General features: G+C 38.5%; 2 protein-coding genes across 5 annotated transcripts in view; both read right to left on the bottom strand.

Annotated features, from left to right (window-relative positions):
* Positions 1–5,773, bottom strand: part of LYPD6B (LY6/PLAUR domain containing 6B) — a 108,484-nt gene extending 102,711 nt beyond the window's left edge. For 2 of the 4 annotated variants that reach the window (XM_058193171.1, XM_058193180.1), the window contains exon 1: positions 5,618–5,764. The gene's annotated coding sequence lies outside the window, so the exon portion shown is untranslated. Of the gene's footprint in view, positions 1–5,617 lie in introns of all 4 variants that reach the window. The other 2 variants (XM_058193163.1, XM_058193189.1) reach the window with 2 other exon arrangements.
* A 2,613-nt stretch (positions 5,774–8,386) lies between these two features.
* KIF5C (kinesin family member 5C) overlaps positions 8,387–26,939 on the bottom strand; it is a 101,356-nt gene continuing 82,803 nt past the window's right edge. Inside the window, exons 20-26 of the mRNA XM_058193133.1 lie at positions 25,200–25,301; positions 21,880–21,940; positions 20,390–20,461; positions 18,376–18,480; positions 16,828–17,044; positions 14,982–15,083; positions 8,387–12,293 (exon numbers count right to left, since the gene is read on the bottom strand). Coding sequence (XP_058049116.1) covers positions 14,989–15,083; positions 16,828–17,044; positions 18,376–18,480; positions 20,390–20,461; positions 21,880–21,940; positions 25,200–25,301 — 652 coding nt within the window. The 3' untranslated portion in view covers positions 8,387–12,293; positions 14,982–14,988. The remainder of the gene's footprint in view (positions 12,294–14,981; positions 15,084–16,827; positions 17,045–18,375; positions 18,481–20,389; positions 20,462–21,879; positions 21,941–25,199; positions 25,302–26,939) is intronic.

A 26,939-nucleotide genomic window follows, 5' to 3' on the forward strand; every position in this document is an offset into this window, starting at 1 on the left:
GTGCATGCGCCAGCAAAGTGCACTCACATTTGCTAACCAGTAGGGAAAGTAAGTGAATTCCACCCCTGGTCAAGTGACTTAAATAAGATTCTTTACTTAACCAGGGAAATTTCAGAGTCCATTTATGGAAACATTTTCAGGAAAGTTCTGGAGTTACCGCATGCTCTGCCCCAGGCCCATAGTAGAATCATTTATTTAACCAGGGAGAACTCAGAATATAATCTTAGAATATAAGAATATTCTAAGAATATTCTATATAAGAATAAGAATATAATCTTTCAGTTCCATAAAATCACCATCTGTATACAGGACATGAACCTCCTAAAAACACCCAGCCTAGGCATTTTATAATTTAGTTAACTAGCTTTTTGAGAACCAGAATTATTCTCTTGCACCAGAAAATGTATGCTAAACAGTTTCAAAAAGCAGTTCCAGACCAAACCTAAGCTTTTAGGATATGTAGTCCAACCCACCTCAGTGCTGGATTCCATTCAAACAGCACTAAGTACCATTGAACCCTGCATAATCTGGGTGCAAGGCTTCTGACAACATAGGTCAATGTTATCTTGATTTTTTTAGCAGCTATATCATGCTGCTTTGTGCACATTCTGTTGTGATCCATTAACATTCCTAGAATTGGGTTACCCAATATTTATCTCAAAGAAGTAAGTCATGCAGTCAGAATCATCCAGTCTTACGACTCGCAAAGGAGCAAAATGCCTTAGCAATAATCATTCATGCCTCCGTCACATTGTGCTTGGATAAAGGTAGCATGTTCTACTTGGAGCTGCTTCCAAAGAAACTTCAACTGGAATAGACATGTAAAAGTAATTTCTTTTGAGGACTGGTTACCTCTATGAGTCAGGGGACAATGCAAAGTATTGGTTATCACCTCTCAAATATTACATCATCTTCTCCAAATGGAAATTATCTGGTGTATATGGTCAACTCACCAAAACCCTGAATTTCCACTGCCCGTGAGATAAAGAAACTTGCCTTCTCTATGACTACCACAGTATTCCCCCTTCCCTGTATTCAGGAGGGTTTCATTTGCCCATTTAAATGTGACAGGGAACTCTACTCTTCCATTCTATCCTGTGGATATTAGCTATGCTGGCTAGGAATTTTGAGAACTGAAGCCCACACATCATAAAATTGCTGAAGCTAGAAAACACTGCTCTACGCTATTTATAAAGATGATGAATATCACTGAACACTAGCTCTGAATGACTGTCTGTCTGTCTGTCTATCTCAAAACCAAAAGCACTGGCGAATCATATGAGTAGTAATTCTGGTTCAGAATTTTTAACTATAGAAAAGAAAAAAAGAATAAAAGTTCCAGAATGTTATTTTTCAGTGGGTATTTCTAAAACTAAAGGAAATAAAATGTTAGTTTGACATTATGAATCCAATTTCCTTTTTTTTATTTTTTATAAAGTTATATTTACTTGTCTACTATTACATTTGATTAGTGCTTAATAAACATTGTGTTGTCTGGGTTGTTTTGTTTGCTTAACAATACAAATTATATTTCTAAACTTCCCCTTTTTTTTCAGCCACTGATAAAATAATTGTCAATGTTTAGTAGTATTCTGTATCTTCTTTCTGTTTAATCTTCAATGTAAGTCTGTCCCTTTCTGCACAGTCCAATATCTTTTTTTTTTTGTTTACATTTATATCCCGCCCTTCTCCGAAGACTCAGGGCGGCTTACAGTGTATCTTCTTAATTATCTCTTCATCTAGTGGTATTTCTTCATTTTTCCAATGCTGTGCAAATACAATCCTCTTATTTTTCTTTATATTTCTATAATTCCATCGTTTGGTAACATCTAATTTTTAATGGTAGCCCTCAAAGCTAATTCCAGTAAAATCTCAAGTAATAACTGCAACTTCCTCCTCAAGAAGCCCTCCCTGGACCCAGCTATTTTGGGTAATTATCGTCCAGTCTCCAACCTTCACTTTGTTGCGAAGGTTGTAGAGAGTGCTGTGGCGCGACAGCTACCCCAATACCTGGATGAAGCCGTCTATCTAGACCCGTTCCAGTCCGGCTTCCGACCCGGGTACAGCACGGAGACAGCTTTGGTCGCATTGGTGGATGATCTCTGGAGGGCCAGGGACAGGGGCTATTCCTCTGCCCTGGTCCTATTAGATCTCTCAGCGGCTTTTGATACCATCGACCATGGTATCCTGCTGCGCTGGTTGGAGGGGATTGGGAGTGGGAGGCACCGTGTATCGGTGGTTCTCCTCCTATCTCTCTGACGGTGCATGAGCGGTGTTGACAGGGGGCAGAGGTGGGCCGCGAGGGACCTCACTTGTGGGGTCCCGAGGGTCGATTCTCTCGCCCTTCTGTTCAACATCTATATAAACTGTTGGGTGAGATCATCAGTGGCTTTGGGGTGAGATACCAGCTGTGCGCTGATGACACCCAGCTGTACTTCTCCACCCCAGGCCACCCCAATGAAGCTGTTGAAGTGCTGTCCCGGTGTGTGGAAGCCGTGCGGGTCTGGATGGGGAGAAACAGGCTCAAGCTTAATCCTCCAAGACGGAGTGGCTGTGGATGCGGCACCCGATTCAGTCAGCTGCAGCCGCGGCTGACTGTTGGAGGCAGTTATTGGCCCCAAAGGATAGGGTGCGCAACTTAGGTGTCCTCCTGGATGAGCGGCTGTCGTTTGAAGATCATTTGACGGCCGTCTCAGGGGGCCTTCCACCAGGTTCGCCTGGTTGGCAGTTCGCCCCTTCCTTGATCGGGATGCCTTGTGCACGGTCACTCATGCGCTCGTTACCTCTCGCTTGGATTATTGTAATGCTCTCTACATGGGGCTCCCTTGAAGTGCACTCGGAGGCTTCAGTTAGTCAGAATGCAGCTGCGGGTGATAGAAGGAGCTCACGTGGCTCCCATATAACACCGCTCCTGCACAGACTGCACTGGCTACCTGTGGCCTTCGAGTGCACTTTAAGGTGTTGGTTACTACCTTTAAAGCGCTCCATGGCTTAGGGCCTGGGTACTTACGGGACCGCCTGCTGTTACCACATGCCTCCCACCGACCCGTACGCTCTCACAGAGAGGGACTTCTCAGGGTGCCGTCCGCCAAGCAATGTCGGCTGGCGGGCCCAGGAAGGTCCTTCTCTGTGGGGCTCCACCCTCTGGAACGAACTTCCCGGGTTTCGCCAAATACCTGACCTTGGACATTCCGTTGCGAACTGAAGACACATCTTTTTATTCGCGCGGGGCTGGCTTAAATTGATTTTAACAAATTTTTAAATTCTTAGAAATTAATTTTAAATGGGGTTTTTTAGCTTATTATATATTTTACTTCTCAGGCCAATTTTAAAATAAGTTTTTTAACTGCATTTTAAATTTGTATATTGTACCGTCTGTTTTATTCTTGCCTGTACACCGCCCTGAGTCCTTCGGGAGAAGGGCGGTATAGAAATCAAATAAATAAATAAAATAAATAAATAAACTTCCAAACACATTCCATTTTGCCTCCACCGGAAGTTTTTTAATATCACACATTATTGGTGGTCTTGGAGTTGTCCTAGCAGAATTTAGAAATTATTTTGAACTCGAATCCATCCTATTCATATAAGATACTGTTTGAAATATGGTTGCCGTATTAATTAATTGTTATTTGTGCAAGTGTTAAAGGTACTAAGATGCTAAACCAAGCATTCCCTACATTGAACAGTTGTAACCAACATCTGTTCAGTTGCATCTCTTTTTAACAAACCATGAGACAAAAAAGGCAGCTATCACTATTCACATCATTGACTAACACTGTAATTCTGGTTGTGTTCACACAGAGTCATTGTTTAGTTAACCATAGTACATCAAATAATTGGCTGCATTCATACAATATGTTAAGTCAAAACCAAGTATCACATTAAACTTGGTGTTGTTTGAATTTATTTTGTGAATATACAATACTACATTAGATTTCCTCAGCCTGATGTTCTCCAGATGGGCTGGACTAACTTTACAGTTGACGGGAAAATGGAAGACATCTAAGAGGGTGCAGATTGAAGAACCATCTAGATTGAACTAGAGATGAACTTTGCTCAAAACCAACATGAAGACAAGTCTCATGTTATAGAAAAGTAAGCCTTTCCTGCTCCAATAGTCCAGGATAAAGCTACCAGGTGTAGATGCCAGATGAAGAATTAGGAGGAACAAAGGAGGTGAGGATAGACTCACAGTCTAGCTAGTCAAAATAATATTGACGCACCTTCTCCACCCTGAAGATGGAATGCAGTTCAATGGATGCGCGTTAAAAATTATTTTTCCAGCCCACTTTACAAGTCCACACACTTTTCACACGCACTCAGAATGAACCCAGCAGAAGGCCCCAGGGTCTTTTGCAATGACCTACATTCTGCAGGTACCATGTTGGCTTGGGGCAGCCTTTCACAAATTGGCTGCAAAGGGAGATTTGGCAGGTGAGGGGGGGGTCTGAGGCATCTGGAAAGCACCAGGTTAAGGGCAGAACTGTCAAACAGTACCAACTCTACTGATGCTCAAATACTTTGACCACCTAATGAGAAGGAAGGACTCCTTAGGAAAAACCCTGATGTTGGGAAAGATTGAAGGTAAAAGGAGAAGGGGACGGCAAAGGATGAGATGGTTAGATAGCGTCATCAACACAGTGGGCATGAAGTTTGGGCAGACTCAAACTTTCCACAGTGTGGAAAGACTTATCTCCAGAAGTTTTGTTTCATTTTAATCTATGGCGATTAGTGTACATTTAAAGTGACAATAAAGTTATTATGCTGTTATGAGTGTTCCAACACAGGAAATTTTTAAGAAGTGATTGGACAACCTCTTGGTCTTAAATGGTATTTAGGGTTTCCTGCCAGAGCAGGGGGTTGGACTAGAACAGGGGTCTCCAACCTTGGCAACTTTAAGAGTTGTGGACTTCAACTTCCAGAATTCCTCAACCAGCAAACTGGCTGAGGAATTCTGGCAGTTGAAGTCCACAACTCTTAAAGTTGCCAAGGTTGGAGACCCCTGGATTAGAAGACCTCCAAGGTCCCTTCCAACTCTGTTATTCCGTTATAGTGGAGGACAGGGGGACCTGGTCCAGGGGGTTGCGGAGAGTTGGATCCCACTTAGGACTGAATAACCACCACCTTCAACTTTACACCATCGTAAAAGGGAGGCCTGCTCAACTCACATTTCCTGCCCATGGAGACAAAATGCTGAGTGAAAGGCTGACCCAGGCAGCGGTTCCCTCCGGGCTGATCCTCTTCAGCTGGAGATGGCAGAAGACTCAACCTGGCACGTGCCTTCTGCCAAGCAGCTTCCGATCCTTTGAAGGGTTCGGCCTTCATTTACGCGTCGACTCCCGGGAGGGAACTTCATGAAAGTTGCCCGATTCCCGCCCGTTTTCACAAGTTTGCATAAAGATTTCTGCTCCGTTTCCCCCCGCCCCCCATCTCCCCGCCGCCCCGTCAAAGCCAGCGGAGCTGATGTGGGGAAAACCGACCCGCTTCGCGGTCAAGCTCGGGACGCCAAGGAGGGTTCCTTTATCCGGCCACGGAGGAGCCCCGACCACAAACAAGCCGGGCAAGGCAGCTTTCCGTGCGAGTTCGTGCCCACCCGCCACGATCCCCCACTCACCACCGCTGCTTCCGCTCGCTTTCGACGCCTCTCCTCAGTTCGAGAGCAGCGCCTCAGCCGCGGGACGGCAAGCCCTCGGACGACAGGTAAGGGGCGAGGCGGAGGGCCGTCGAAGGCGCTCGCCTCGCGCGCTGCCGGGGCGGGGTTTTACCTGCCCGGGAGGGAAACCTGCAAGGCGGGTCTCCTCCCTGGCGGAGAAATCCGCGCGCTGGAGAAACGGTAGGGGGCACCCCCCCTCTCCCCTCCGCCCCCCTGTTGAGCTCGTCCCGGTCCTAAATTTGAACCGCCTCTTGTAGAATAGAATAGAATAGAATAGAATAGAATAGAATAGAATAGAATTCTTTATTGGCCAAGTGTGATTGGACACACAAGGAATTTGTCTTGGTGCATATGCTCTCAGTGTACCTAAAAGAAAAGATACGTTCATCGAGAATCATAAAGCACCATCATCGTAAGGCGTCTTGTGCTGGCAACGGCAACTTTTGGTCTCCGAACAGCTCTTTGGGGAAGCACGAAGGAGCGCGGCAGGGGCAGTCTGTGTCGCCTGAAAGTCAAGTAGGGTGGAAGGGGCAACCAGCAGCCGCGACCTCGTTTCGCGAGTGAGAGAGGTCAGAAGCTCCGTCTCTCTGCTTAGCTTGAGGGGGTCTACACCAGGGGTCTCCAACCTTGGCAACTTTAAGACTTGTGGACTTCAACTCCCAGAATTCCTCAGCCAGCTTTGCTGGAGGCGGCTGGAAAAGCCGAACCCAAACCAGCTTTAAACTCATAGCAGCAGACGCTGGGAGAGAGAGGAAGAGGAAGGAGAGGGGGAGAGAGAGAGAGGAAAAAAAGATTAAGTACTGGTAGTCCTCGACTTACACAACAGTTCGCTTAGTGACCGTTCAAAGTTACAATGTCACTGAAAAAAGTGACCATTTTTCACACTTATGACCGTTGCAGCATCCCCATGGTCATGTGATTTATGTTTAGATGTTTGATAACTGGTTTACATTAATGACCGTTGCAGTGTCCCAGGGTCACCTTTTGCAACCTTCTGAGGAGCAAAGTCAATGGGGAAGCCAGATTCACTTAACAACCATATTGCTAAATTAATAATTTCAGTGGCAAGGAAAGTGGTAAAATGGGGCAAAACTCAACAAATTTCTGTACATAAATTTGGGGGTCAATTGTGGTTGTAAATTGAGGACTACCTGTAAGTGGGGAGGGAGGGAGGAATTAATTAATTAATTAATTGCTGGCTGTCATTACAAGATAGCAGAAGAGCTAACAGCAAGATTCAAATTTGCTCAGAAAATGGCCATTCCCATAACTCTTTTAAGCTTTCCCTGCAGGAGCTTCTGCCAAACCTAAAAATAATTTGGCAGAAATGGATCAAGTTAGAAGTTGTATCACATCCTTTGCTAGCCAAATGTAGTTTTGTGGTTTAGACTATTTAATCTGCTGCATTCTTAATTTATATCTACTCCTGCTTAACATGTTTTTCTGGGTCCCCCCCCCCATTTTCTAATTTGCCATTACCCGCAACTGAAGACAATTGATAATAAAATAGCAGTATCAATATTTTGTAAAACATGAAACAGAGGAAAGCCTCTTAAATACAGCTCTTCAGTGAGAAACATACAATATATGTACTGGTACACAGAAATCATGTAGGAAAGAAAAATTAAAAGTTGTTTTAGCTATGAAAAATAAAGGCATATTTTAGCATAAGTATATAGTTATAATTGTTCATAAATTTAGTTTTCTTATGGGAGTTTTCCCTAATCTAAAGATTAATCCCAAAACACTTGGATTAAATTGTCAATAGCCTGCCACCTAGTGGAAATGAAACAATCTGTATGGAGCAGTAGAAATTACAGGGCTAATTTGGACTAGTAAGTGTTGAACCTGGGCTAGGAATGATGCTGTAAAAGCTCCTGCTCTTTTTTAAGTATCTCTTTTGCTAACATTCATGTAGAAAATGCCTCTGCTTGAATTTTGGAGAGTAGTATATTTAATCTGGAAGACTTGGATAGGCTTCAATCTCAAAGGTGGTTTAGTGCAGTGGTGAAATCCAATTTTTTTTACTACCAGTTCTGTGGGCATGTCTTGGTGGGCGTGTTGTGTCTTGGTGGGAGCAAAGATACTGCAAAATCTCTATTCCCACCCCACTCTGAGGCCAGCCAGAAATGGTATTTGCTGATTCTCTGAACTACTCAAAATTTCTGCTACTGGTTCTCCGAACTGCTCAAAATTTCTGCTGCCGGTTCTCCAGAACCTGTCGGAACCTGCTGGATTTCACCGATGGTTTAGTGGCTAAGAACCAGGTCAGAAAACAGGAGATTGAGTTGTAGTCTCACCATAGGCATGAAAGCCAGCTGGATGACTTTGAGCCAGTCACCTTCAGTCCAACCTACCTCACAGAGTGGTTATAGGCAAGCCAGTAAGTCGTTTGCTCAGCTAGGGTGAAAAAAACAACTTATATAAAAACTGGCTTGTCAAGGTTATGGCACTCGAGATATCAATGTGTATAGTCAGGAATAAGCAGTATAAAAATATTTAATGCATCTGCTTTGCTGTTCCACTCCTTTGTCAAACCAAAAGATTTCTACAGAAGACAACAAGAATACAGGGCTGAAAGCAAAAATACCAAAAGCAAAAATCATCACTGCTGTTAAACACAGGCCACAAAAGAGTTTACTTCAATTTTATTTCTACTTAAACAGGTTTTGGATGATACATCATGCAGTCTGCGAGTGTATCCATACAGTTTGATAGATAGTATTTAGAACCAAGATCCAAAGACTTAACTATAGAGAAGGAAGGGGAGATTTAGGTTTGCTGTTATAGAGCTTAATTCATTACAGCATCTTTTATGTAATAGTGGAAATTTCCCCAGAGATTGTAACCATCAGAAAAAGGATCCACATTTCATTTTCCCCTAAAACAAGCTATTGTACAGATACATAGGTCCCAGAGAATACACATCTGGAATACACACTACACACGTTACAAACTAGACATGTATACTTCTACAAAATGCCTCAATCCCTATTCTTCCTTCACATCGTCCACTATTAAAAGAAGTTTTTAAAAATGACAGACACAATTATTTAGGTGTAAGACACAAATCTTAGAAATAGTTTTGTATGGGTGCCTAAAAAGACAATTATCCTTTGTGTTCTTGGTTCAAAAAGGCATGATAGGAAACCATAACAGGTTGCTTTCCAATAAGGCATCATCCCACAACTCTGCTGTGAACAGATTATTTCGAAAACATGTTCATATTCTTGCCTCAGACTATGAAGGCTTAGGGGCCAATTTGCCACCAGTAAGCTACAGTTTACACTGCACAACCTGTTTTTCAACACCATCTATGATGAGGGTAGAGAGACCCAGAGAACCCTCTAAAGTTGCAGTAGTCCTTTTATGGAATAAACCTAATAAACAAGATACATATTTGCTATATGAAAGATAAGCTTTGGGGCTGTGTTGTTTTTTAAAGAAAGGAAGTACTTTCATTTATAAATGAAGTAACAAAATACATTGTTGTGTGAGCTTTTGCATTCTTTGACTATGGGAACAGATTTTAAAAAGTCAGCTTTTAGATATTAATACAGTTTACATTATTATGTCAGGCTAATTAATTCAGAATAATCCATTCTTAACATAATTCAGAATGTAGCAAGTGTGATCAGAATCTTTCCATTGTCTCAGTGGCAGAAGGCTAAATTAAAAAGTTAGCCCAAGGGATGTACATAAATAAAAATGATGACTATAACGAAAGTATAATTGAAATTAGAAACAAGCTTCACTTTCAGTCAGAAAATTCTGTGAGTACGTAACATAGTTTTTGAGTTTTCAAGAATTAAACTCAAAACCTTCCTATCATTTAAAGAATGCCAGTCAAACTGTAACTATAAAAGAAGCAAAGGGAAAAAGGACTTTTTAAAGAGTAAATCAAATCTCTGGCATTTTGGAAGCAATACAAATATACTGTAAAATTAGCATCAAAAACTTAAAAGAATGGCTTAGAAATAGCACACAAAACAATTCTAGCAGCAGTGAGTCAATAACATAACAAAAATGTGTGGCTCATTTTCAAAATGCATCCCTAAGCATTGCAATATACTGTGTCTTTGTGTCTCATTTCAGAAGACAGTCTGCCATTTTCGACCCAAAGCAGAAAAATTAGTTCTGAGGCCTCAGTCAAGGAGAGACTTAAGTTAGAAGAACTGACTGGCTGATCAGCAACTAACAGTTCTGGGGCATCAAAGCTAACTTTTCCTTACATCCTAATATAAGCATCACATTAATCTCACAATTTTTAATTTCAAAAGTGCTTAATGCCAAACCACAGTATCTAGTTCTCATTCCTATCAGTGGGGATTGATCAGGCATAGTGCTTGCATTCACAGTATCAAAACATCTTAAACAATATTATTTAAATGCACAAAATGGGATCATTTAAAATATGTTTTAAAATAAAGCCTCATTAACTGCGCATCCTAAGAGCTCATCTGCCTATGACAGTGATGGCTAACCTTTTCAGGACCGAGTGCCCAAAGTATGCACACGTGAACCCCCAAAATGCAATATGCATGCGCCCCCCCTGCATACGCCCCCCCTACTCCCACGCATGCATGGCAGAGAGCTGAAGACCATTTGGCCGGTGGGAGGCGCACGCACATGAGCAGCAGAGCTGAACTGGGGTGCCACAGGTTCAGCATCACGGGCCTATGAAAATAGCTATAGTGAGATTACTTGAAACATCCTCCATGATGCACATTCTAGTTGGAATATTTAGAATATATCCTATTAGGATGTCGTAGCTGAAATTTCCTCAAATATTTTTCCGGGGTTTTTTTAGTAAGTGGGAGCTTTATGAGTGTAAACTTCATGTGTGTGCATGTGACTTGGTGTTCAATGATTTACAACTAAAAAAATGGCCTCATTAATCCCAGAAAACGGACTGAATATGGCAAATTCACACTTCAGGTGGTGGACAGTGTATATACATGTGTAACAATATTTAAAAACACAAACATTTACAAAAAGAAATAACAAAATAGATGCAAAATAAGGTCTTTCATTAAACACGTCACAAAAGTTTCTCCCTTCCCTCACAATTAGTGCAATCCTTAATAAATTAAATAAGATCCAACAATCTTTGCTACAGTCGAGAATGCCTAACCTATATCTTGATAAAATATCTAATAACCATCTTTCTAAAGGCTTTATAAGCAGAATAGCTTTTTAGGTAAAAGTATTCCCTCCCCCCAAAAAATTTGCAGCCCCCAATTTACTGTTAATTTTAGCGAAAGCCACAGCGACAGAATGGAATGAATGTAAATTGAAATTCAGTCATTTTGAACCTCATATTCTTTTGAAAAAGCACATGTTCCTATGCGTGGTTTTCAACGTATATATAAAACATATGCAAAATAAATATAACTGACACATTAAGCTGCAGATGTAACATTTGTTTATCTATCTGTTCTATGGTTATCCATGTCTTCCACTTAAAATACAACTTAATACTTCATGTCTGTCATTAAGTAAGAATACAATGAGGGTGTACTACACCATTTTCTTGGGCAGACTGCCGTAAGGTCAATCTATAACATCTAATGTTATAAATGCTCAGGATTTTGATAACATTATTTCAATCATTCTTCCTTTTTGTTTTTGCTCTGCACTCTAAACATGCATACCTATTCCTAGTCTACCCTTTGGAAAAGGGTTTTTAATCTTATTAGAGCAGAATTTCCCCCACATTTCTGATTTCTACTGTGATCTCTGAAAATCAAGGAGAAATTAGACTTTCACCCACTATTCTAAATTTACTTTTAATATTCATATTAATCAAAATCATTGCTTCTGTATAATCACCTGAATATCCATAAGGGACATTATAGATCAAATCCTAAACTTTGATATTATGATGTACCCACATGATCATTGGATTTTAAGACTAAAACTATGCTAACCGTGTTCTTTTGCATCCTTCTATATCTCTACTGTTATCTGATCTCTACCAAGCAAATGTACTCATAATTTAGCTTTTCCTCTCTACCCTTTTAAAACAAATTCAACATTTCACCAGGGCAATAAAAATGCACTATTTGAGGTACTTTTAATTTTTTTTGAAAGCAGATTGTGGGGGTGGGGAGGCTATTTTCAAACTATATAGCTGCACCCTGTCAATTTCTAAAAATATAAAATGATGCACATATTAAACAGAAAATCAAAAAAAAACTCAGTGATGGAATCCAATCATCTGGTTTGTTGCTATGGTTGTTTGATGGCTACTTCTTGGATGTCACATTTTTGCTGATGCACCAAAGTACTTAAAAGAGAACAAAACAGCATCAGTGCAAGCACAGAATCTTCCACAAGAGTGGCACAGAGGGGTAAAATGCAGTCAGTCAATGACAGGGATTGAGCAGCAGACTCAGGGTATTATTACCCTAGGATAATGTGTTAGATACACTGTACAAGGTTTGGAAAGGGAAAAGTGTTTTGGACACACTTCTGTACATATGGAGATTGGACAAAGCTGAAACATTTGAAACCGGTGCATTGCCAATGGCTATAGAACATGTACAACGAACAGAAATAGAGTTCCAGTTCTCCGTAAAAAAAGTAGTAGTGAATTGATGACAACCTTCCACATGCCAAGAACCATCTGGTCAGTCTGAAGAAAAAAAAATAGACAGACATAAAATGTGTTAGTGCACATCATATTTTTAGGAGAAGAATAGCAGAATACCAGAATAGCTTTTGGGGCATTAATTTGTTCTCAAAAAGTATATATTCATCATATAGAGAAAACCAGTTTGATTTACTGGTGAAGGCACCAGGTTAAAAACCAGGAGACTGTGAGTTCTAGTCCCTCCTTAGCCATGAGTCATTCTCTCTCAGCCCAACTCACCTGTCAGGGTGACTGTTGTGGGGAAAATAGGAGTAGGAAGGAATGTTAGGTATGTTCATTGCTTTGAGTTATTTATAAAAATAAAAAAGGATTTTTTTTTAAAAAAAATCTAAATACTGTATTTTTCGGAGTATAAGATGCACCTTTCCCCCCCCCCCCAAAAGAGGGTGAAAATCTGGGTGCATCTTATACTCCAAATGTAGCCCCGCCCAGCTTCTCAAACGGAGGTTTCAGAGGCTGAAAAAAGCATCAGAAACGAAGCTTCAGAAAAGAAGCCTCCAAACAGAGCTTCAGAGGGTTTTCTTCTCTTTTGGAGGCTTTCAGAGGCAGAAAAAAAAAGCAAAAAAAAGCAAGGCACAGAACTCACAACCAAGGAACCTGTTGCTAAAAATCCTCTGGGAACAGCTGATTGGGAGTATTTCGGGAGGCCAATCCACCTGCCATTTTCCTCCCCAAAAACTAAGGTGCGTCTTATACTCCGGTGCGTCTTATACTCTGAAAAATACAGTAAATGTGGTGCTGCAGAACAGAAACCCTCATACATGATGGGATTGTTGCGGGGGGGGGAACGAGCTTTGGAAATTGTTTTGTGTGTCTTTATTTGTAAAAAGCTTCTAGATCTACAATTCAATCCAGAGTTTTCTATTTTTTTTCTTACAAAATTAACTCAAAATCTGACAATCCAATAGAAATCCAGCCATGAACCAAGACTTAAAATACAACACAAGAATATATTGTGCAATAATAGGTTCAATCAAATGTACTGCAGAGCAAGTCAAGTTTTTGGGAATAGGTGGAAGGGACAATACTAGAAATTGCACCAAGCAGAGTCTGTTCTGTGTAGCTATCAATCAGGTGCCCCAAAAGATGAGGCAAAAGTTCCTTAAATCAGAAGAAGGGAGACAACAGTTCTAGTGTGAGTTTGACCTAAACTGTCTCAAGCTTTATTTGTTTTGGATTGCACTCAAATTGACTATTTATGTCAGAATACTAAAATAAAGATATTGAGTTAGAACTGGCAAAGACTAAACTCAGAAGTCCAGCTATTCAATGGATTGTCTTGGAAAAGTAATTATATTTCAATTTCTTAATTACTCAGCTACTTTTTATTAATCTCCTGGGAAAAACGTGAATAGAAATGGAACAGCTACCGTTGGTTTTCCCTTGTTATTTAAGTATGCTTTGTAGTACTCTTCTCACAGAATGGCAGGTGTTCCAAAAACTGCAGTGAAATTACCAAAGTTATTTTTTCCCCATAATGTGTTTCCCCTTACACCCTGCCATTACATTGACACTATCAAAAATAAAACATTCTGAATTATAGTAAATGTACAGGTAATCATTTAGCAACCCGAATTGGGACCTGGAACTCAGTTGTTAAACAAAGCAGTTGCTAAGTGAAAACACAACTGAGCTTACAATCTTATTTAGTTTCTCTGTGCTTTACAGAGCTGCAAACGTCATAAATGCAAAGACTGGTTGTAAAGTTACTTTTTTATCACCATCATCACCGAACAAGGACTATCCGTAATTAATTTCTTGCTAAGATCAATATTTGAACCATTCAGAGAAATCTTTCGCAGCAGGGGTCAGCAATGTAAGGACATTACTAATAATGTTACACAATGGAGATGTATTTTTGGGCAATGATGAACATTGTGGCTACTTCTGAAACAATATACTTGGATGAATGTATTACTAAGGAGAGTGTTGTTGCAGCACAATAGACTGTTCTACTTTTTTTAAAGGGCAAGTGAAAGACACAGACATTCCAGCATTTCATTGACAGGGTGTGAGAAACTATGCTGTTAAAATAGTCACTACCCTATTGGTAAGATAGTCACTACCCTATTGGTAAATAGCTGTCACAAAACAGTGGCACATTCTTGATTCATGAAAGATGTATTTTAGTTTAACTTACTACATATACTCTGAAAAGTTCCTTTCCATTAGGAACAAAATGGATTTCCCCCCAACATTTCTGAAATATCATCTATAGAAACTGTTTTAGCCTCAAAATCAGAAGCTATTCAATAATTCACGTGAATAAAGGCAGCATAGGTACAACAATTACAGCATTGCCCATTAATGTACTTAAAACAACAAAGTTGATCTAATGGTTTAGAGCAGGGATGGGGAACTATGGCCCTTTAATGACTTATAAACCTCAGCTCCAAGTGGACTCATAAAGGCCATTGTTCCCCATCTCTGGTTTAGAGGGATGTCTACTTGGGCATACAATACATACTAACAAGCATATTCCCAGATCAAGCTGAGTTATTTGCAAGGTTGGACTTCAATCTGGCTGATCTTATCTTAGCAGTCCCTCTTCAAGACCTTCAGGGTTGGTGAAGAGCAGTTTCCTACTGTGACTGAACTATGAAACCTTTCTGAACCTGTATCGGTGGGCTGTAAGTATGTACAGTAACTTACAAATGGCTATGCACTAACCTGTTATTTACTTCATGTTTTGATAATATGCACCACCTCCACGAATGGCATGAATGGCTGTGGGAGAAGATGCTGGATAATGACCAGGGCGAATAGGCTTGGCTGCAAAGAGAAAAAGCAAAGGCAAGGAAAAATTTTGTTTTAAGCCAAGGAGTGGACTATTCTTTTTCGAAACAATCATAACCCAATTTATTTCCTCTGTGGGAAGCCTAAAGTGCTAATGTCACAGATATTCCAAACAATTCATAAATTCCTTCTCATTGAAAAATACCATATATTCCTTTGTTTTTGTTCTCAAATTGACTTTGTCTTTTTATCTGCCTTCAAAAGTTTGGTATTCCCCTCTCTTGGCTTCTGGAGTTGGAGGAATCACCAGTTACTTTAAAATTAATTATTTCTCCCACAAGTATTTTAATATGGAAAGGAACAATCAGTTGTATGAATCCCCCACTACCATTTCAAGTACTATAGCAAAACTAAAAGTGTAATAACCAATAGTGTAAATTAAGCTTTTGACAGAGCTATTAAATATCATCAAGATGACAGAACACAGTAAATTAATAGATGGTAGGAATAATCAATTTCAAGTATCCCACAGAAACTACTTTGTTAGATATATCTGGACAAATTATATGAAAACTGCATTTTGGGCTCAGGGTAAGCACAGAGGCATTAAAGGTGTTGTGTTTGATGGTTAATGCTGCAACAACAGAATGAATAGGAGATAATGGGTATGTCTCTCTATGAATAAAAAACTAAAGAAATCTACTGAAGCGAGGTCTTCTGTTGCTCTTTTTTATTTATAAAGTGAAGACATGACCACTAGTTGAGGGACGTGCAAAGTATTTGAATATAATCCTTCACAATAGGTGGGACTGAGAACCAAACATCTCTCTATGAATCACTTAACACAACCACATCTTTCTGCAAGTCTCAATGAGCAGCTTCAAAACATTGTTGCATTTTTGTACAGTGGTATCTCAGTACTCATCGTTGATTGGTTTCGGGAGGTACGATGAGTACCAAAAACAAGGAGTATCAAATAGTTTTTCCCCATAAGGAATAATGTAATGAGTCACAAGGCAGCTGACAATGAAAAGTTCTAGCTTGTGTGTTGAGTAGCAAACAAATAATGAGTACCGGGGCAAACTTTTTGTGTCAAAATGCATTGAGTGCTAAGCAAAACAACTGAGAACACAGTACTTTGCAACATGAGGATGAAAGTACAGTGCTACTTTGGTACTCTCAACAGCTTTGAAACTCATCAGATTTAGTTCAAGTTAATACTCACAAAGTAATAAAACTCCTGAAGTCACCGTTCAGGAATGCTCTTCTAAAACCCATAGTCATTTATACCTAAAAATAGAAGTACTTTCCACAAGAAAAAAATCTATGAACCCATGGTATTTGCTGAATTTATTGTGAGCTTAGAGTATTTTATAAGTAATCCTTGACTTACAACCATTTGTTTAGTGGTTGTTTGAAGTTACAGTGGCACTGAAAGAAGTGACTTATAACCACTTAAAATTGTTGTAGCATCCCCAAGTCACATGAACAAAATTTCATGGGTGTTTGGCAACTGGAGAACGTTTATACTAGTTGCAGCATCCTAAAGTCACACAATCATCATTTGTACCTTTTTTAACCACCTTCTGTCGAGCAAATTTCAGTGGGGGGAGCTGAGTTTGTTTAATAACCATGTGATTCACTTAACAACCATGGCAAAAATGGTTGTAAAATCAGACATGAATCATTTAACAACTGCCCTGCTTATCAGCAAAAATTTTGGACGCAATTGTCCAGAATTGTCACAGATTGTCCTTTTGTCACGGACTCCTCTCCATACCAATTTGAGCGGAATGTGCTCGTCTTGCCATGTTCTTGGCTCTGACAGCCTCTTTAATGCGGTCCACTTCTTGCTGGTACCGTTTCCTATCCCGCATTGCATTCTCCTTGGCCTCCTTCAGAGCACTTTCCAAGGCCTTCACTCTCTCCGCTGTAGCTCGAAGTCGTTTTTCCAGCTTTGGAAGTTCACAACGAAGATCCGCGTTGTCACGTACCAACTACAAAAGATGGAAAAACTTTTTTTTTACAATATCACACACATAAGATTTTTACAATATCATACACATAAGAAACTAAAAAATTAAAATACTTATTTTCAATAAGTAAATAATATTTTAAAAGATATAGAGCCTATTTGATTAGTGTTTCTTGGGGAAATGTTCCAAATTTAATGTACATTTTGCAATTTTCCTCAGTTTAAAGTGTGTTGGAAAACACAGCCAAGTGTTTGATAAATGATACATACTGATAAATGATACATAAATGTCACATCCCACTTTTTGCTATTTTTAGCACTGTCTGTCTCGATTTTGCTTGTGAACTGTTTTATTCAGTCCTGTAATTTCAACGGGGGGAAGAAAAACACTAATTTGCCAGCTAGATATAGGGCTTCCGTAAGACAAAAAGAGCAGTGATATTTGGTGCAATAAATTGCTCCATAATAAGGACAGGTAAAACTTCTAGGTTTAAGTCTAGAGTACAGTTCCCAGAGTCCTTTGCCACTTGCTGTGCTTCCAGGACTAATGGGAGACCATCTCTGAAACTTCAGGAAAGCTTAGTTGATAGCTCCATTGCTCATGCTCATTATCATGTCTATGATAAACAAATTTCTGCTTACTACTGAAACCTCCATCACATAGAACCTTTTTAGTAATCCTTATGCAAAGGATATAACACTGACACTGTAAAGTCAGTGATACAAGCTAACCAGCACTCTGCTTTTCACATTGACCATTGTTCATTAGTGCATACCCCATCAAAGTCACTCAAATTCTTGAAGGCTGAAATGGAATAAGGGACTTGGGGCTCTCCAGATGTTGGTAACATTCAATTCCCAAAAGCCTCAGCTAATATGATTGACAGTTAGGGATGCTGAGAACTGCAGTTCAACAACATCGGAAGTACCACACTCTAGTCCAGGGGTCTCCAACCTTGGTCCCTTTAAGATTTGTGCTCTAGTCCATTGTCTGTGTCCTCCAAGGTAGAAACCCTGCTAAAAATCCAATTTGAATTAAAAGAAAGTTGAAGATCTCTATTGTAAAAAACTGAGGATTCAACATAATACGCAACTAGGGTTTTTTTCCCCCTCTTACCTGATTTCCAGGTGCTGCCTTTTGGCTCATCTGGCAAAGCTCTTATAAACGGATTGAAAATCCCATTTTTACTTTAAACAAGTGTGCTCAAATGTCTTTTTGAAAGAGCTGTAACTCAACTATTATACACAATTATTTAAGGTTTGTTTTTCCAGTCTCTTTATTCTACAGCTGTTGGATTTAGACAAATTAGGAAAACCACAGGGTAGCAATGACTGATGTAATGAGAATCCTACCTGTTTGTGAACTTTTGTAAGTTGTTCCAGGTTGTTTTCCAAGAAGGAGATTTTCTGCTTCTGGGCAGCACTTCCACCTCCATCATCACTGTCCAATTCAACACTCTATGCCGAGCAAACAAATTACAATACAGAAATTAAATGATGGCTGAGAACAGCAACAAAAAACTTACCTTGCATAAAAATACATTACAGCTTATGAAATTAAACTTGGAATAACACTAAGCATGAGGCATTCAACTAGATGTTAATTCTTAGATTTCTGAACATAATTTACACTGATGCTGTTGTAATGTGCATGGTTCAAAGCAACGGGGAAATCTTTAAGAAAGATTACACAGTTCCAAGTTAAGCCTTTAAAATGATTCAATATATCTACATACATACTACTAAGACTCTTGTTCCTTAACCTTTAATCGTTTCATAGTTCCCATCGCCAATCTCTTTCCACTTATGACTGTATGACTATAACTTGTTGCTGGCAATCCTTATGATTTATATTGATATATTGATCATCAATTGTGTTGTAAATGTTGTACCTTGATGAACGTATCTTTTCTTTTATGTACACTGAGAGCATATGCACCAAGACAAATTCCTTGTGTGTCCAATCACACTTGGCCAATAAAATTCTATTCTATTCTATTTAACTGGATGAAACAATGCAACAATTTTTAAACCAAGGTACCTCAAATGGGCTAACTTACAGAAAGGTCCAAAATCCTAGACCCATGACTCCCCTAGTATTGAAATTTAGCTAGTTTTATAAAATGTTTTATGACATAGAAGTTATCCTAAAATACTTTATGACATAATACAAAATGTCACAAGACATTTCTTTTTCTTGGGCTGATGTTATGTGATGCAACATGGGCCATTTTCAAGGTAGATACATCTCTGGATAAATCCCAATTTTTCCAGTGAAGCCGGGAAACCAGACATTCTGTCATTGTAAAAGACTTTGAGGAATCTGGTAAGGAAATATCTCTGAAATGGTGGTCACAGTTTGTCTAGTAATTTTTAAACGTTTCACATTCATCAGTCCTCCTCTGCTTTCTATTCTAACAGAACTGCTGACTGAATAAGAATACTTGCTTGAGACATGAGAAGAGATTTGGGGAGTTAATTTTAATGTCAAATAAATAGAGATTATGAAATGTTTCCAGACTAATGTAATAATGATACACCAGACTGGCAAATCGATGGCTACTTTTTTAAAAAAATATTTATGGAAATAATGCTTTTAACTAATTTCAAAATTCCTCGGCCATAAAAGTTTGTCTCTTTTAAAGGAAAGTTTTAAAAAGGTAGTGAAAGCATTGCAAATAAATTCGGAACAAAGTGGAAACATTCATGCAGAGACTATTTTATAATGAAGATTGTAAGTTTTAAAAAAATTTTAAATTGGTTTCACTTCATGAAGTGAATACTTGAAGTATTGTATCAGAGATTTTAATATGAACCACCTTTAATATGAACCATCCTTCTTGCTCTACTCTTTCATAACCATAAAACTATAGTGCAAAATATAACTACAAGTTATACTGATTGAAAGTAAAAAAATATTCTAGGGAGGAGGAGTTAGATTTTCTTCATCCTCTGAATTAATTTTAGTTTATTCAGTGGAGGCAAAAACATAAAATTTTGTTCACAGTCATCATAATTTTCCCTGAAATACACCTTTAACACTTTTATTATTTTCATTTAAGTATCAAAATATAAATGTACACTATACCTGGACTTAAGACTGCCCTTAATGAATAAATTACAACAATATGCCTATGTGTAAACACTTCCTCTAGTCATGTTTATAATCCAAACTTTTAAAATTACTTGATAATGATTTTTAGTCTGTTTGTGCATGCTATTATTCTCAGATATTCCAGTGCAAGTCAGATATATTAGCAAGCAATTATATTTCAACAGAGCATTAGATAGCTTGACAAACATTTTACCAAAGCAAAATGGTGTTTTTAGCAAAATTCAAATCTTTCAGCCAAAGATTTTATCTTACTTTTTTTACTCTGGTGGTGAGGTCTTGAACAAAGAGTTTACGTAAATTGTGAAGAGTTTGAAGTTCTCGAGCCTGTAAATAGACATATACATAAATTTGAAGAAAAAAAAACCTCAGAACTCTCTACAGAATCTTAGCATTTTTTCAGAATGATGTAATGATTGTGACAATTTCTGTCCTTTATGTGCATCTGTGCAATGTCACAATGTATGTTCAAGAGTAGTGAAGCTTGTGTCACAATGCATGATGTTATTTTTTTATTTGCCCCTCCTTGACTCCCATTCTGGATGCCTCTACTTAATACAGACTATTTTAAACAGAAATGCAAAGGCAAAGTTATCCAAGCAACCAATAACAGCAATTTAACTACAGGTAAATCATAGTACAAGTGCACTGCAGAAACAGTTTGGTTTAGTAGTTAAGGCAACAGGCTAGAAAGTGGGAGACTGTGAGTTCAAGTCCTGCCTTAGTCATGAAAGTCACCTGGGTGATGTTGGGCTTGTCAGTCTCTCTCAGCCCAACTCACTTCACAGGTCTGTTGTTGTGAGGAAAATAGGAGGAGGAGAAAGGTGTATTGGATATGTTCTCCATCTTGAGATATTTGTAAAAATACTAAAGGCGTAATATAAATAAATAAAATAAACTACTGTGGTATTACAGCAGCTAAAGTGAAGCAAAAAAGGGGGGGGTTATCCCTCAATTGGTTAACAATTATCTGTGAACAACCATTTTCACAGATAATTGTTCACAGATCACTGTTAACCAATTGAGAGATAACCATTTTTAATGGTTATTGAGGGATAGCCATTTTTAAAGTTTTAAAAATATATTAATTGCACTTTCCTGCACACTGTATAGCATACATATACGCTTTAGCTACTTTCTAGGAGATGACAAAGGGGGTAATTATCTGGATTTTGGTGGGTACAGCTTGTTTTACAGGGTTGGAGCAGCAATGGAGAACTGTTTCCTTGGCTTCCACCACTTCTGGAACCCCTAACCCTCATAGGTAATTGAGGGAGATACCACAATTTGTGGTATCAGAATCAGCTGAGAGTTCTAACAGAAAAGAGTGCCTCCCACCTGCAATTTCTCTTCGACATAGCTTCTCCTTCAAGGGCTTCCTCACATAGGTAAAAAGCCACATAGGGTGTTCTAAGTCAAACCAAGCAATTTGAAGTAAATTTAGAAACGTATTGTTAACCACTGCAGGACCCACAAGATATGTATAATACGATTTTAGTGACTATTGCAATGAGTTGTTAAATTTTGGACCATCTGTAGCAATCTGAATCAGTTGTTACAAGATACAAACAAAGTATAGGAAACATGCAAAAAGTGAATGTCCCCACCATACCATGATCATCTATCAGGATGATTGGCAATGGGAATTTCCTAAGGTATTTCTGACACAATGCCTTCCTCCTTCAAATTATCTCTTTTCTGGAAAGTTATTTCAGCAATACAACTATGATTTGGTTAATACATACCACAGTTTCTTCCAGTCCTTTTAGATCCTCCCTTGCTTGTTCCCTCTTATCATTAAGTAATCTAGATTTTAAAACAAAACAAAACAAGGGTACAACTCAGAAAATACAAATATATAATTGAGAGTCCTAAGAGTGCAAAACATTAAGCCAGATTATCTTCTAATGTCTAAACCACAGGTGTACAATCTTGTGGCTTGCCTGCGCCACATTGAGTGAACAGGAATTGTTTTGGGCTGCATATAATATATATTATATAATGTATATAAATGTCATAATAATGTTAAAAGCTGTCCAGAGCTGCATGCAGCCCACCATGGTGGATTGGACACGCTTGGTCTAAAGGATTTTTTTAACATTGGCAATTAAACAGTTTGACAAAGTCATCCAGTGCTTCACGATCATAGGAAATTCATGAATGAATTCAGTTTATACTGTAACAAAAAAACTCAATAAAACATTTAAAAATGTTTCTAAAAATTAGTTTACATAAATTTTAACAAGAAACAAAACTATCTTAAGAGGTACATCAGCTTGCTTATAGTCACACTCAACTAAAAAGAAAATTACTTTTTAGCTATCCTAAGCATATATACTGCCAAATTATGTAATGAAGATAATATAAAACAAATCCAGTTTTCTCCCATTTACACAGAATTAGGTATGTAAAATACTAATGGAATAGCAGAACTTAAAATATGATATAGTTTCCTGTATTTTGGAGATATAAACTACCGTATATACTCGAGTATAAGCCGAGTTTTTCAGCACATTTTTTGTGCTGAAAAACGTCCCCTCAGCTTATACTCGGGTCTATACGGCTTATACTCGAGTTTTTTTTTTTTAAGCCCCTCGGCTTATACTCGAGTATATACGGCTTATACTCGAGTTTTTTTTCTTTTTCACATTTTACGGACTGAAGCCCTGCGGTGCAGTGAGAGGCGGGCGGGGAGCCGCCAGCCTTCTCAGCTGAGGGAGGAGGTTTCAACCGGTAGGTGACTCATTTCCCACCCTCGGCTTATACTCGAGTCCCCAGTTTACCCCAGTTTTTGGGGTAAAATTGGGGACCTCGGCTTATACTCGGATCGGCTTATATTCGAGTATATACGGTATTTCTATTTCCCAAGACAATGAATGTGTTAACTACAGATTTCTGTAATATTCTCAGCCATAACCCTGTAGTTATTTAGGGAAGTAATTCTTTATTTGGGTTGTTGGAATGAAGGCTAGGATCCAAATGAGGAAAGTACTATTTTCATTTATGAATAGCATGTTGACTTTTCAAATGAAGAAGAGGTCACTCCTAAACATCATTTTGGCACAATGGAAAATCCAACATCTAATTTTTTCAACCTATATACTGAATATTTCTTCAACCTATATACTGAATATTTCTTCAACCTATATACTGAATATTGAGGGATGATGGATTATAAGATGAGCAAATTTCTAAAAGGAGGGTGAAATATGAATGATCACTATGCTGATATCTTCTTCTGAGAGCTGAAAATACAAATTATTTGTAAGTAATGGAAGTCAAGAAGCAAAATAAGAAAAATGGTGTTAAATTTAAATATAATATAATATAAATATAAAGCAAACCAAAGTAATTAATAACTGGGACAGCAATCAGCCATAAAACTGACAGTGAAAATAACTGAAGTAGTCGACCGTTTTTGACTTTTAGGACTTTTAGGTTTTGACTACTAAAGAAACCAGCAGTCAAGACTTACAACATAGACTAGTATTTGGTAGGATAACAATGAAGATCTTGCAAAAGATATTCAGATGCCATGATGCATCTGTGAGATCAGACTTGTGCAAGCAACGATTTTATCTTTAACACCCTACAGAAGCAAAAGTTAGAATTTGAAAGCAGCAGGATAGGTAAGAGTATGGACTCTTGCAATTTGCTGTTGCTGAAGAGTCCTGAGAATACCATGAATACCAAGAAAATGAACAACCAAATCATAATTCATGTGAGGCACATGAATAACCAGCCTCACATTATCCTATTTTGCACACATTATGCAAAGACCTAGGACCTTGGGAACTGTATACTATTGGAAAAATGGAAGGAAAAAAAAGACAATTAAGCCCAAAATTTCCATTGCTATGCAAGATGGTTCTTAAGTGAGTTGCACTCCATTTTATGACCTTTTTTACTGCAGTTGTTAAGGAAATCACTGCAGTTAAGCAAATCCAGCAGTTGTTGCAAATCTGGCTTCCCCCACTGACTTTGCTTGTCGGAAGCTGGCTGGGAAGGGTACAAATGATGATTACATGATCCCAGCACTGTGCAACTGTCATAAATACATGCCAGTTGCCAAGCCCTTGAATTTTGATCATATGACCATGGGGATGCTGCAATGGTCGTTAGTGTGAAAGTCATAAGTTACTTTTCTCAGTGCCATTGTAACTTTGAACTGTTACTAAACAAATGGATGTAAGTTGGGGACTATCTGTACTAACAAGAGCAACAGTTTGGGGTCTTAAAGTGGATTGGTAAGAGTTCTGAGTTTAATTCGAATCTCCAAAATCGTAAATCTATATGTTGATGAGGATAGTTAAAATCCTGCTCTACTGAACTTCCAAACTTGACACTAGGGTACTAATAAAATCCTGACAATGTACCCATGTTTTTAGAAGAATGTATAAAATTCTCTCTTCACCATATTGGCTTAAGACCTGCTGATTTTCTTTTAGGCAGTTTAAATATTAATTTTAAGTAGATTATGGCTATCCAGTTGTAGGTGTCATCGTTGGAATGATTGTTAAGTGGATATACACTTACTATTCACATATACATTGGGCCACTCAATTAAGACCAGATGTTTTAACAACAGTCCTGTCCTGGCAATTATTAAGAACTATCTATAAAATTGGAATAGGGTAGGATAGGGTATAATCAGGACCATGGTCTTATAGGTCTTTTAATTCTTTTCTGTTCTAGGGTTGAGTCTCTAGGATGAGAAATTAAACCTCTATAAAGTTTGTAGCTAAACTTCAATCTAAATATATTTTACCAGCTTTAGATTATCCTTTTGGGAAGGATGACTAGTGAAAATAATCACATGACTTTTTGATAACATCAGAAAGAATGGAGAATTCTTCAGCTCATAAAATATTAATAATATGCAAATGTTGAGAAATGCTAATTCTTGTGAGTTATAGCACTGTACATGCCAATAGAGTCTGACAGAGATTACATTCCAATAACATCTGGATAGCCAGAGGTTACTGTCCTTGGTCAGGATGGCATCCTGCATACATTATTTTAGGAATGTTCATTCATAACAAAAAAGACAATCCAGCTAACTTACATAAGTTTTTCCAATTTGTTTTCCCGTTCTTGGTCTTCTATTTTTAATTTTTCATAGTCTGAAGTCAGTTTTTCTTGTTCCAGCTGCAACTTCTGATTCATACTGCAGAAAATAAAATAACTTAGATTAAAAGTGGTACTGCAGAGAGAGAAATACAAGCCATTATACATTTGTCTTAAGATCATTTAAGACAAATCACTTAAGAACACATTTGTCTTAAGAGCAATATACTTTCATTTCAAACTTTTAGAGAATTTTCTCATAATCATCTTAAATCTCAAATCAGTGTTGCTTCTGACACAGCTGTTACTCCATTCTATGTAATATTGAAGAGAAATGGGATATTATCCCCACTCCATTTCAAGCACTGGATTTTACTTCTTCAAGAGAACTTGAAAACTGTTTCCAATAAGCAGTACTGATCTCTTGTTATCATTCTACTCTTTATCTGTAGTAACTACTGGAACACTTTGCCACAAATAGTGCTCTAAATACATCCCAAGGTATTGATTATTAGTTACTTTATTTAATACAGGGGTGAAATGCTCCTGGTCCGGACCGGTTCACCCGATCTGGTAGCGATGGCGGTGGGTGGTTCGGAGAACCGGTAGCAAAAATCCCTGGCCCCACCCCCTGCCTCTGCTGAGCCGTGCCATCATCAGAGAGGTTTTTTTATTTTTAAAAGCAGTTTTTCTTCAGTCGAAAAAATGCCTTTAAAAGTAAAAAAAAAAAAAGCCATTGATGATCCCGTGGCTCAGCTGGGATCGTCAGAACCCTTTAAACTCTTTTTTTTAACAATCTCTTTGGCCGAAGAGGTTGTAAAAAAACAAAAAGTTTAAAAAGGCTCTCTGGCGATCCCAGCTGAGTTCCTCATCACCAAGAACCTTAAAAAACATGTTTTCTACAAGCTGAAGAGCTTGTAGAAAACCTCCTTTTAAGAGGTTCTGGGCTGTGATAAGGCACTTACCTAATTAACTGCTCCTTTCAGGCTGGGAAAGCCATGCTTTACATCAGTTGCATCAGGTAGCAACTGAATCTGCCTCCCTGTAATCCATTTCCTCAGTCAGCAACTGAATCTGCCTGCTTTGCTGGCTGAGGAACTCTGGGAATTGAAGTCCACAAACCTTAAAGTAACTAAGGTTGGAGACCCCAATCTAAAAAATATAAATAAAATAAAATAATAAAATGAAATATTTGTGCAGCTTTCTGAGATTTGGTGCGTTTCTGTGTGTTTCACTCTAACTATACAAACACACAAAATCTCACAAAGCTCTAAGTGGCATTTTGTGTGTGTGTGTGTGTGTGTGTGTGTGTGTGTTCTGTTGTGTTGTGTGTGTGTAAAGTGTGAAAGTTGGTTTTTGAGCTTTTTGTGGCTGTGTGAGGTTCCTGCTTGTTGCAGGGGCCATTTTGGGTGAAATGCATCTGCTTTTACATTGTGTGTGAGTCAGTTGTGTTGTGTTGTGTGTGTGTGTGTAAAGTGTGAAAGTTGGTTTTTGGTACCTCTTATTGTTTTGTATACTTTGATTATTATTTTTATTATTTATTGTTATTGGCCACGCCCACCCAGTCATCTGACCACCAAGCCATGACCACCAATTAAGCAGGCCCACAGAACCAGTAGGGAAAATTTTTAGATTTCACCCCTGGTTTAATACCATATTATATTTCTGATATTATTACAGGTTTTAAAATTATAGAATTATAGAATTATATGTATGCTTGGGACATAAACATGATACT

This window comes from Ahaetulla prasina, chromosome 1 (assembly GCF_028640845.1).
Source record: "Ahaetulla prasina isolate Xishuangbanna chromosome 1, ASM2864084v1, whole genome shotgun sequence".
NCBI lineage: Eukaryota > Metazoa > Chordata > Lepidosauria > Squamata > Colubridae > Ahaetulla > Ahaetulla prasina.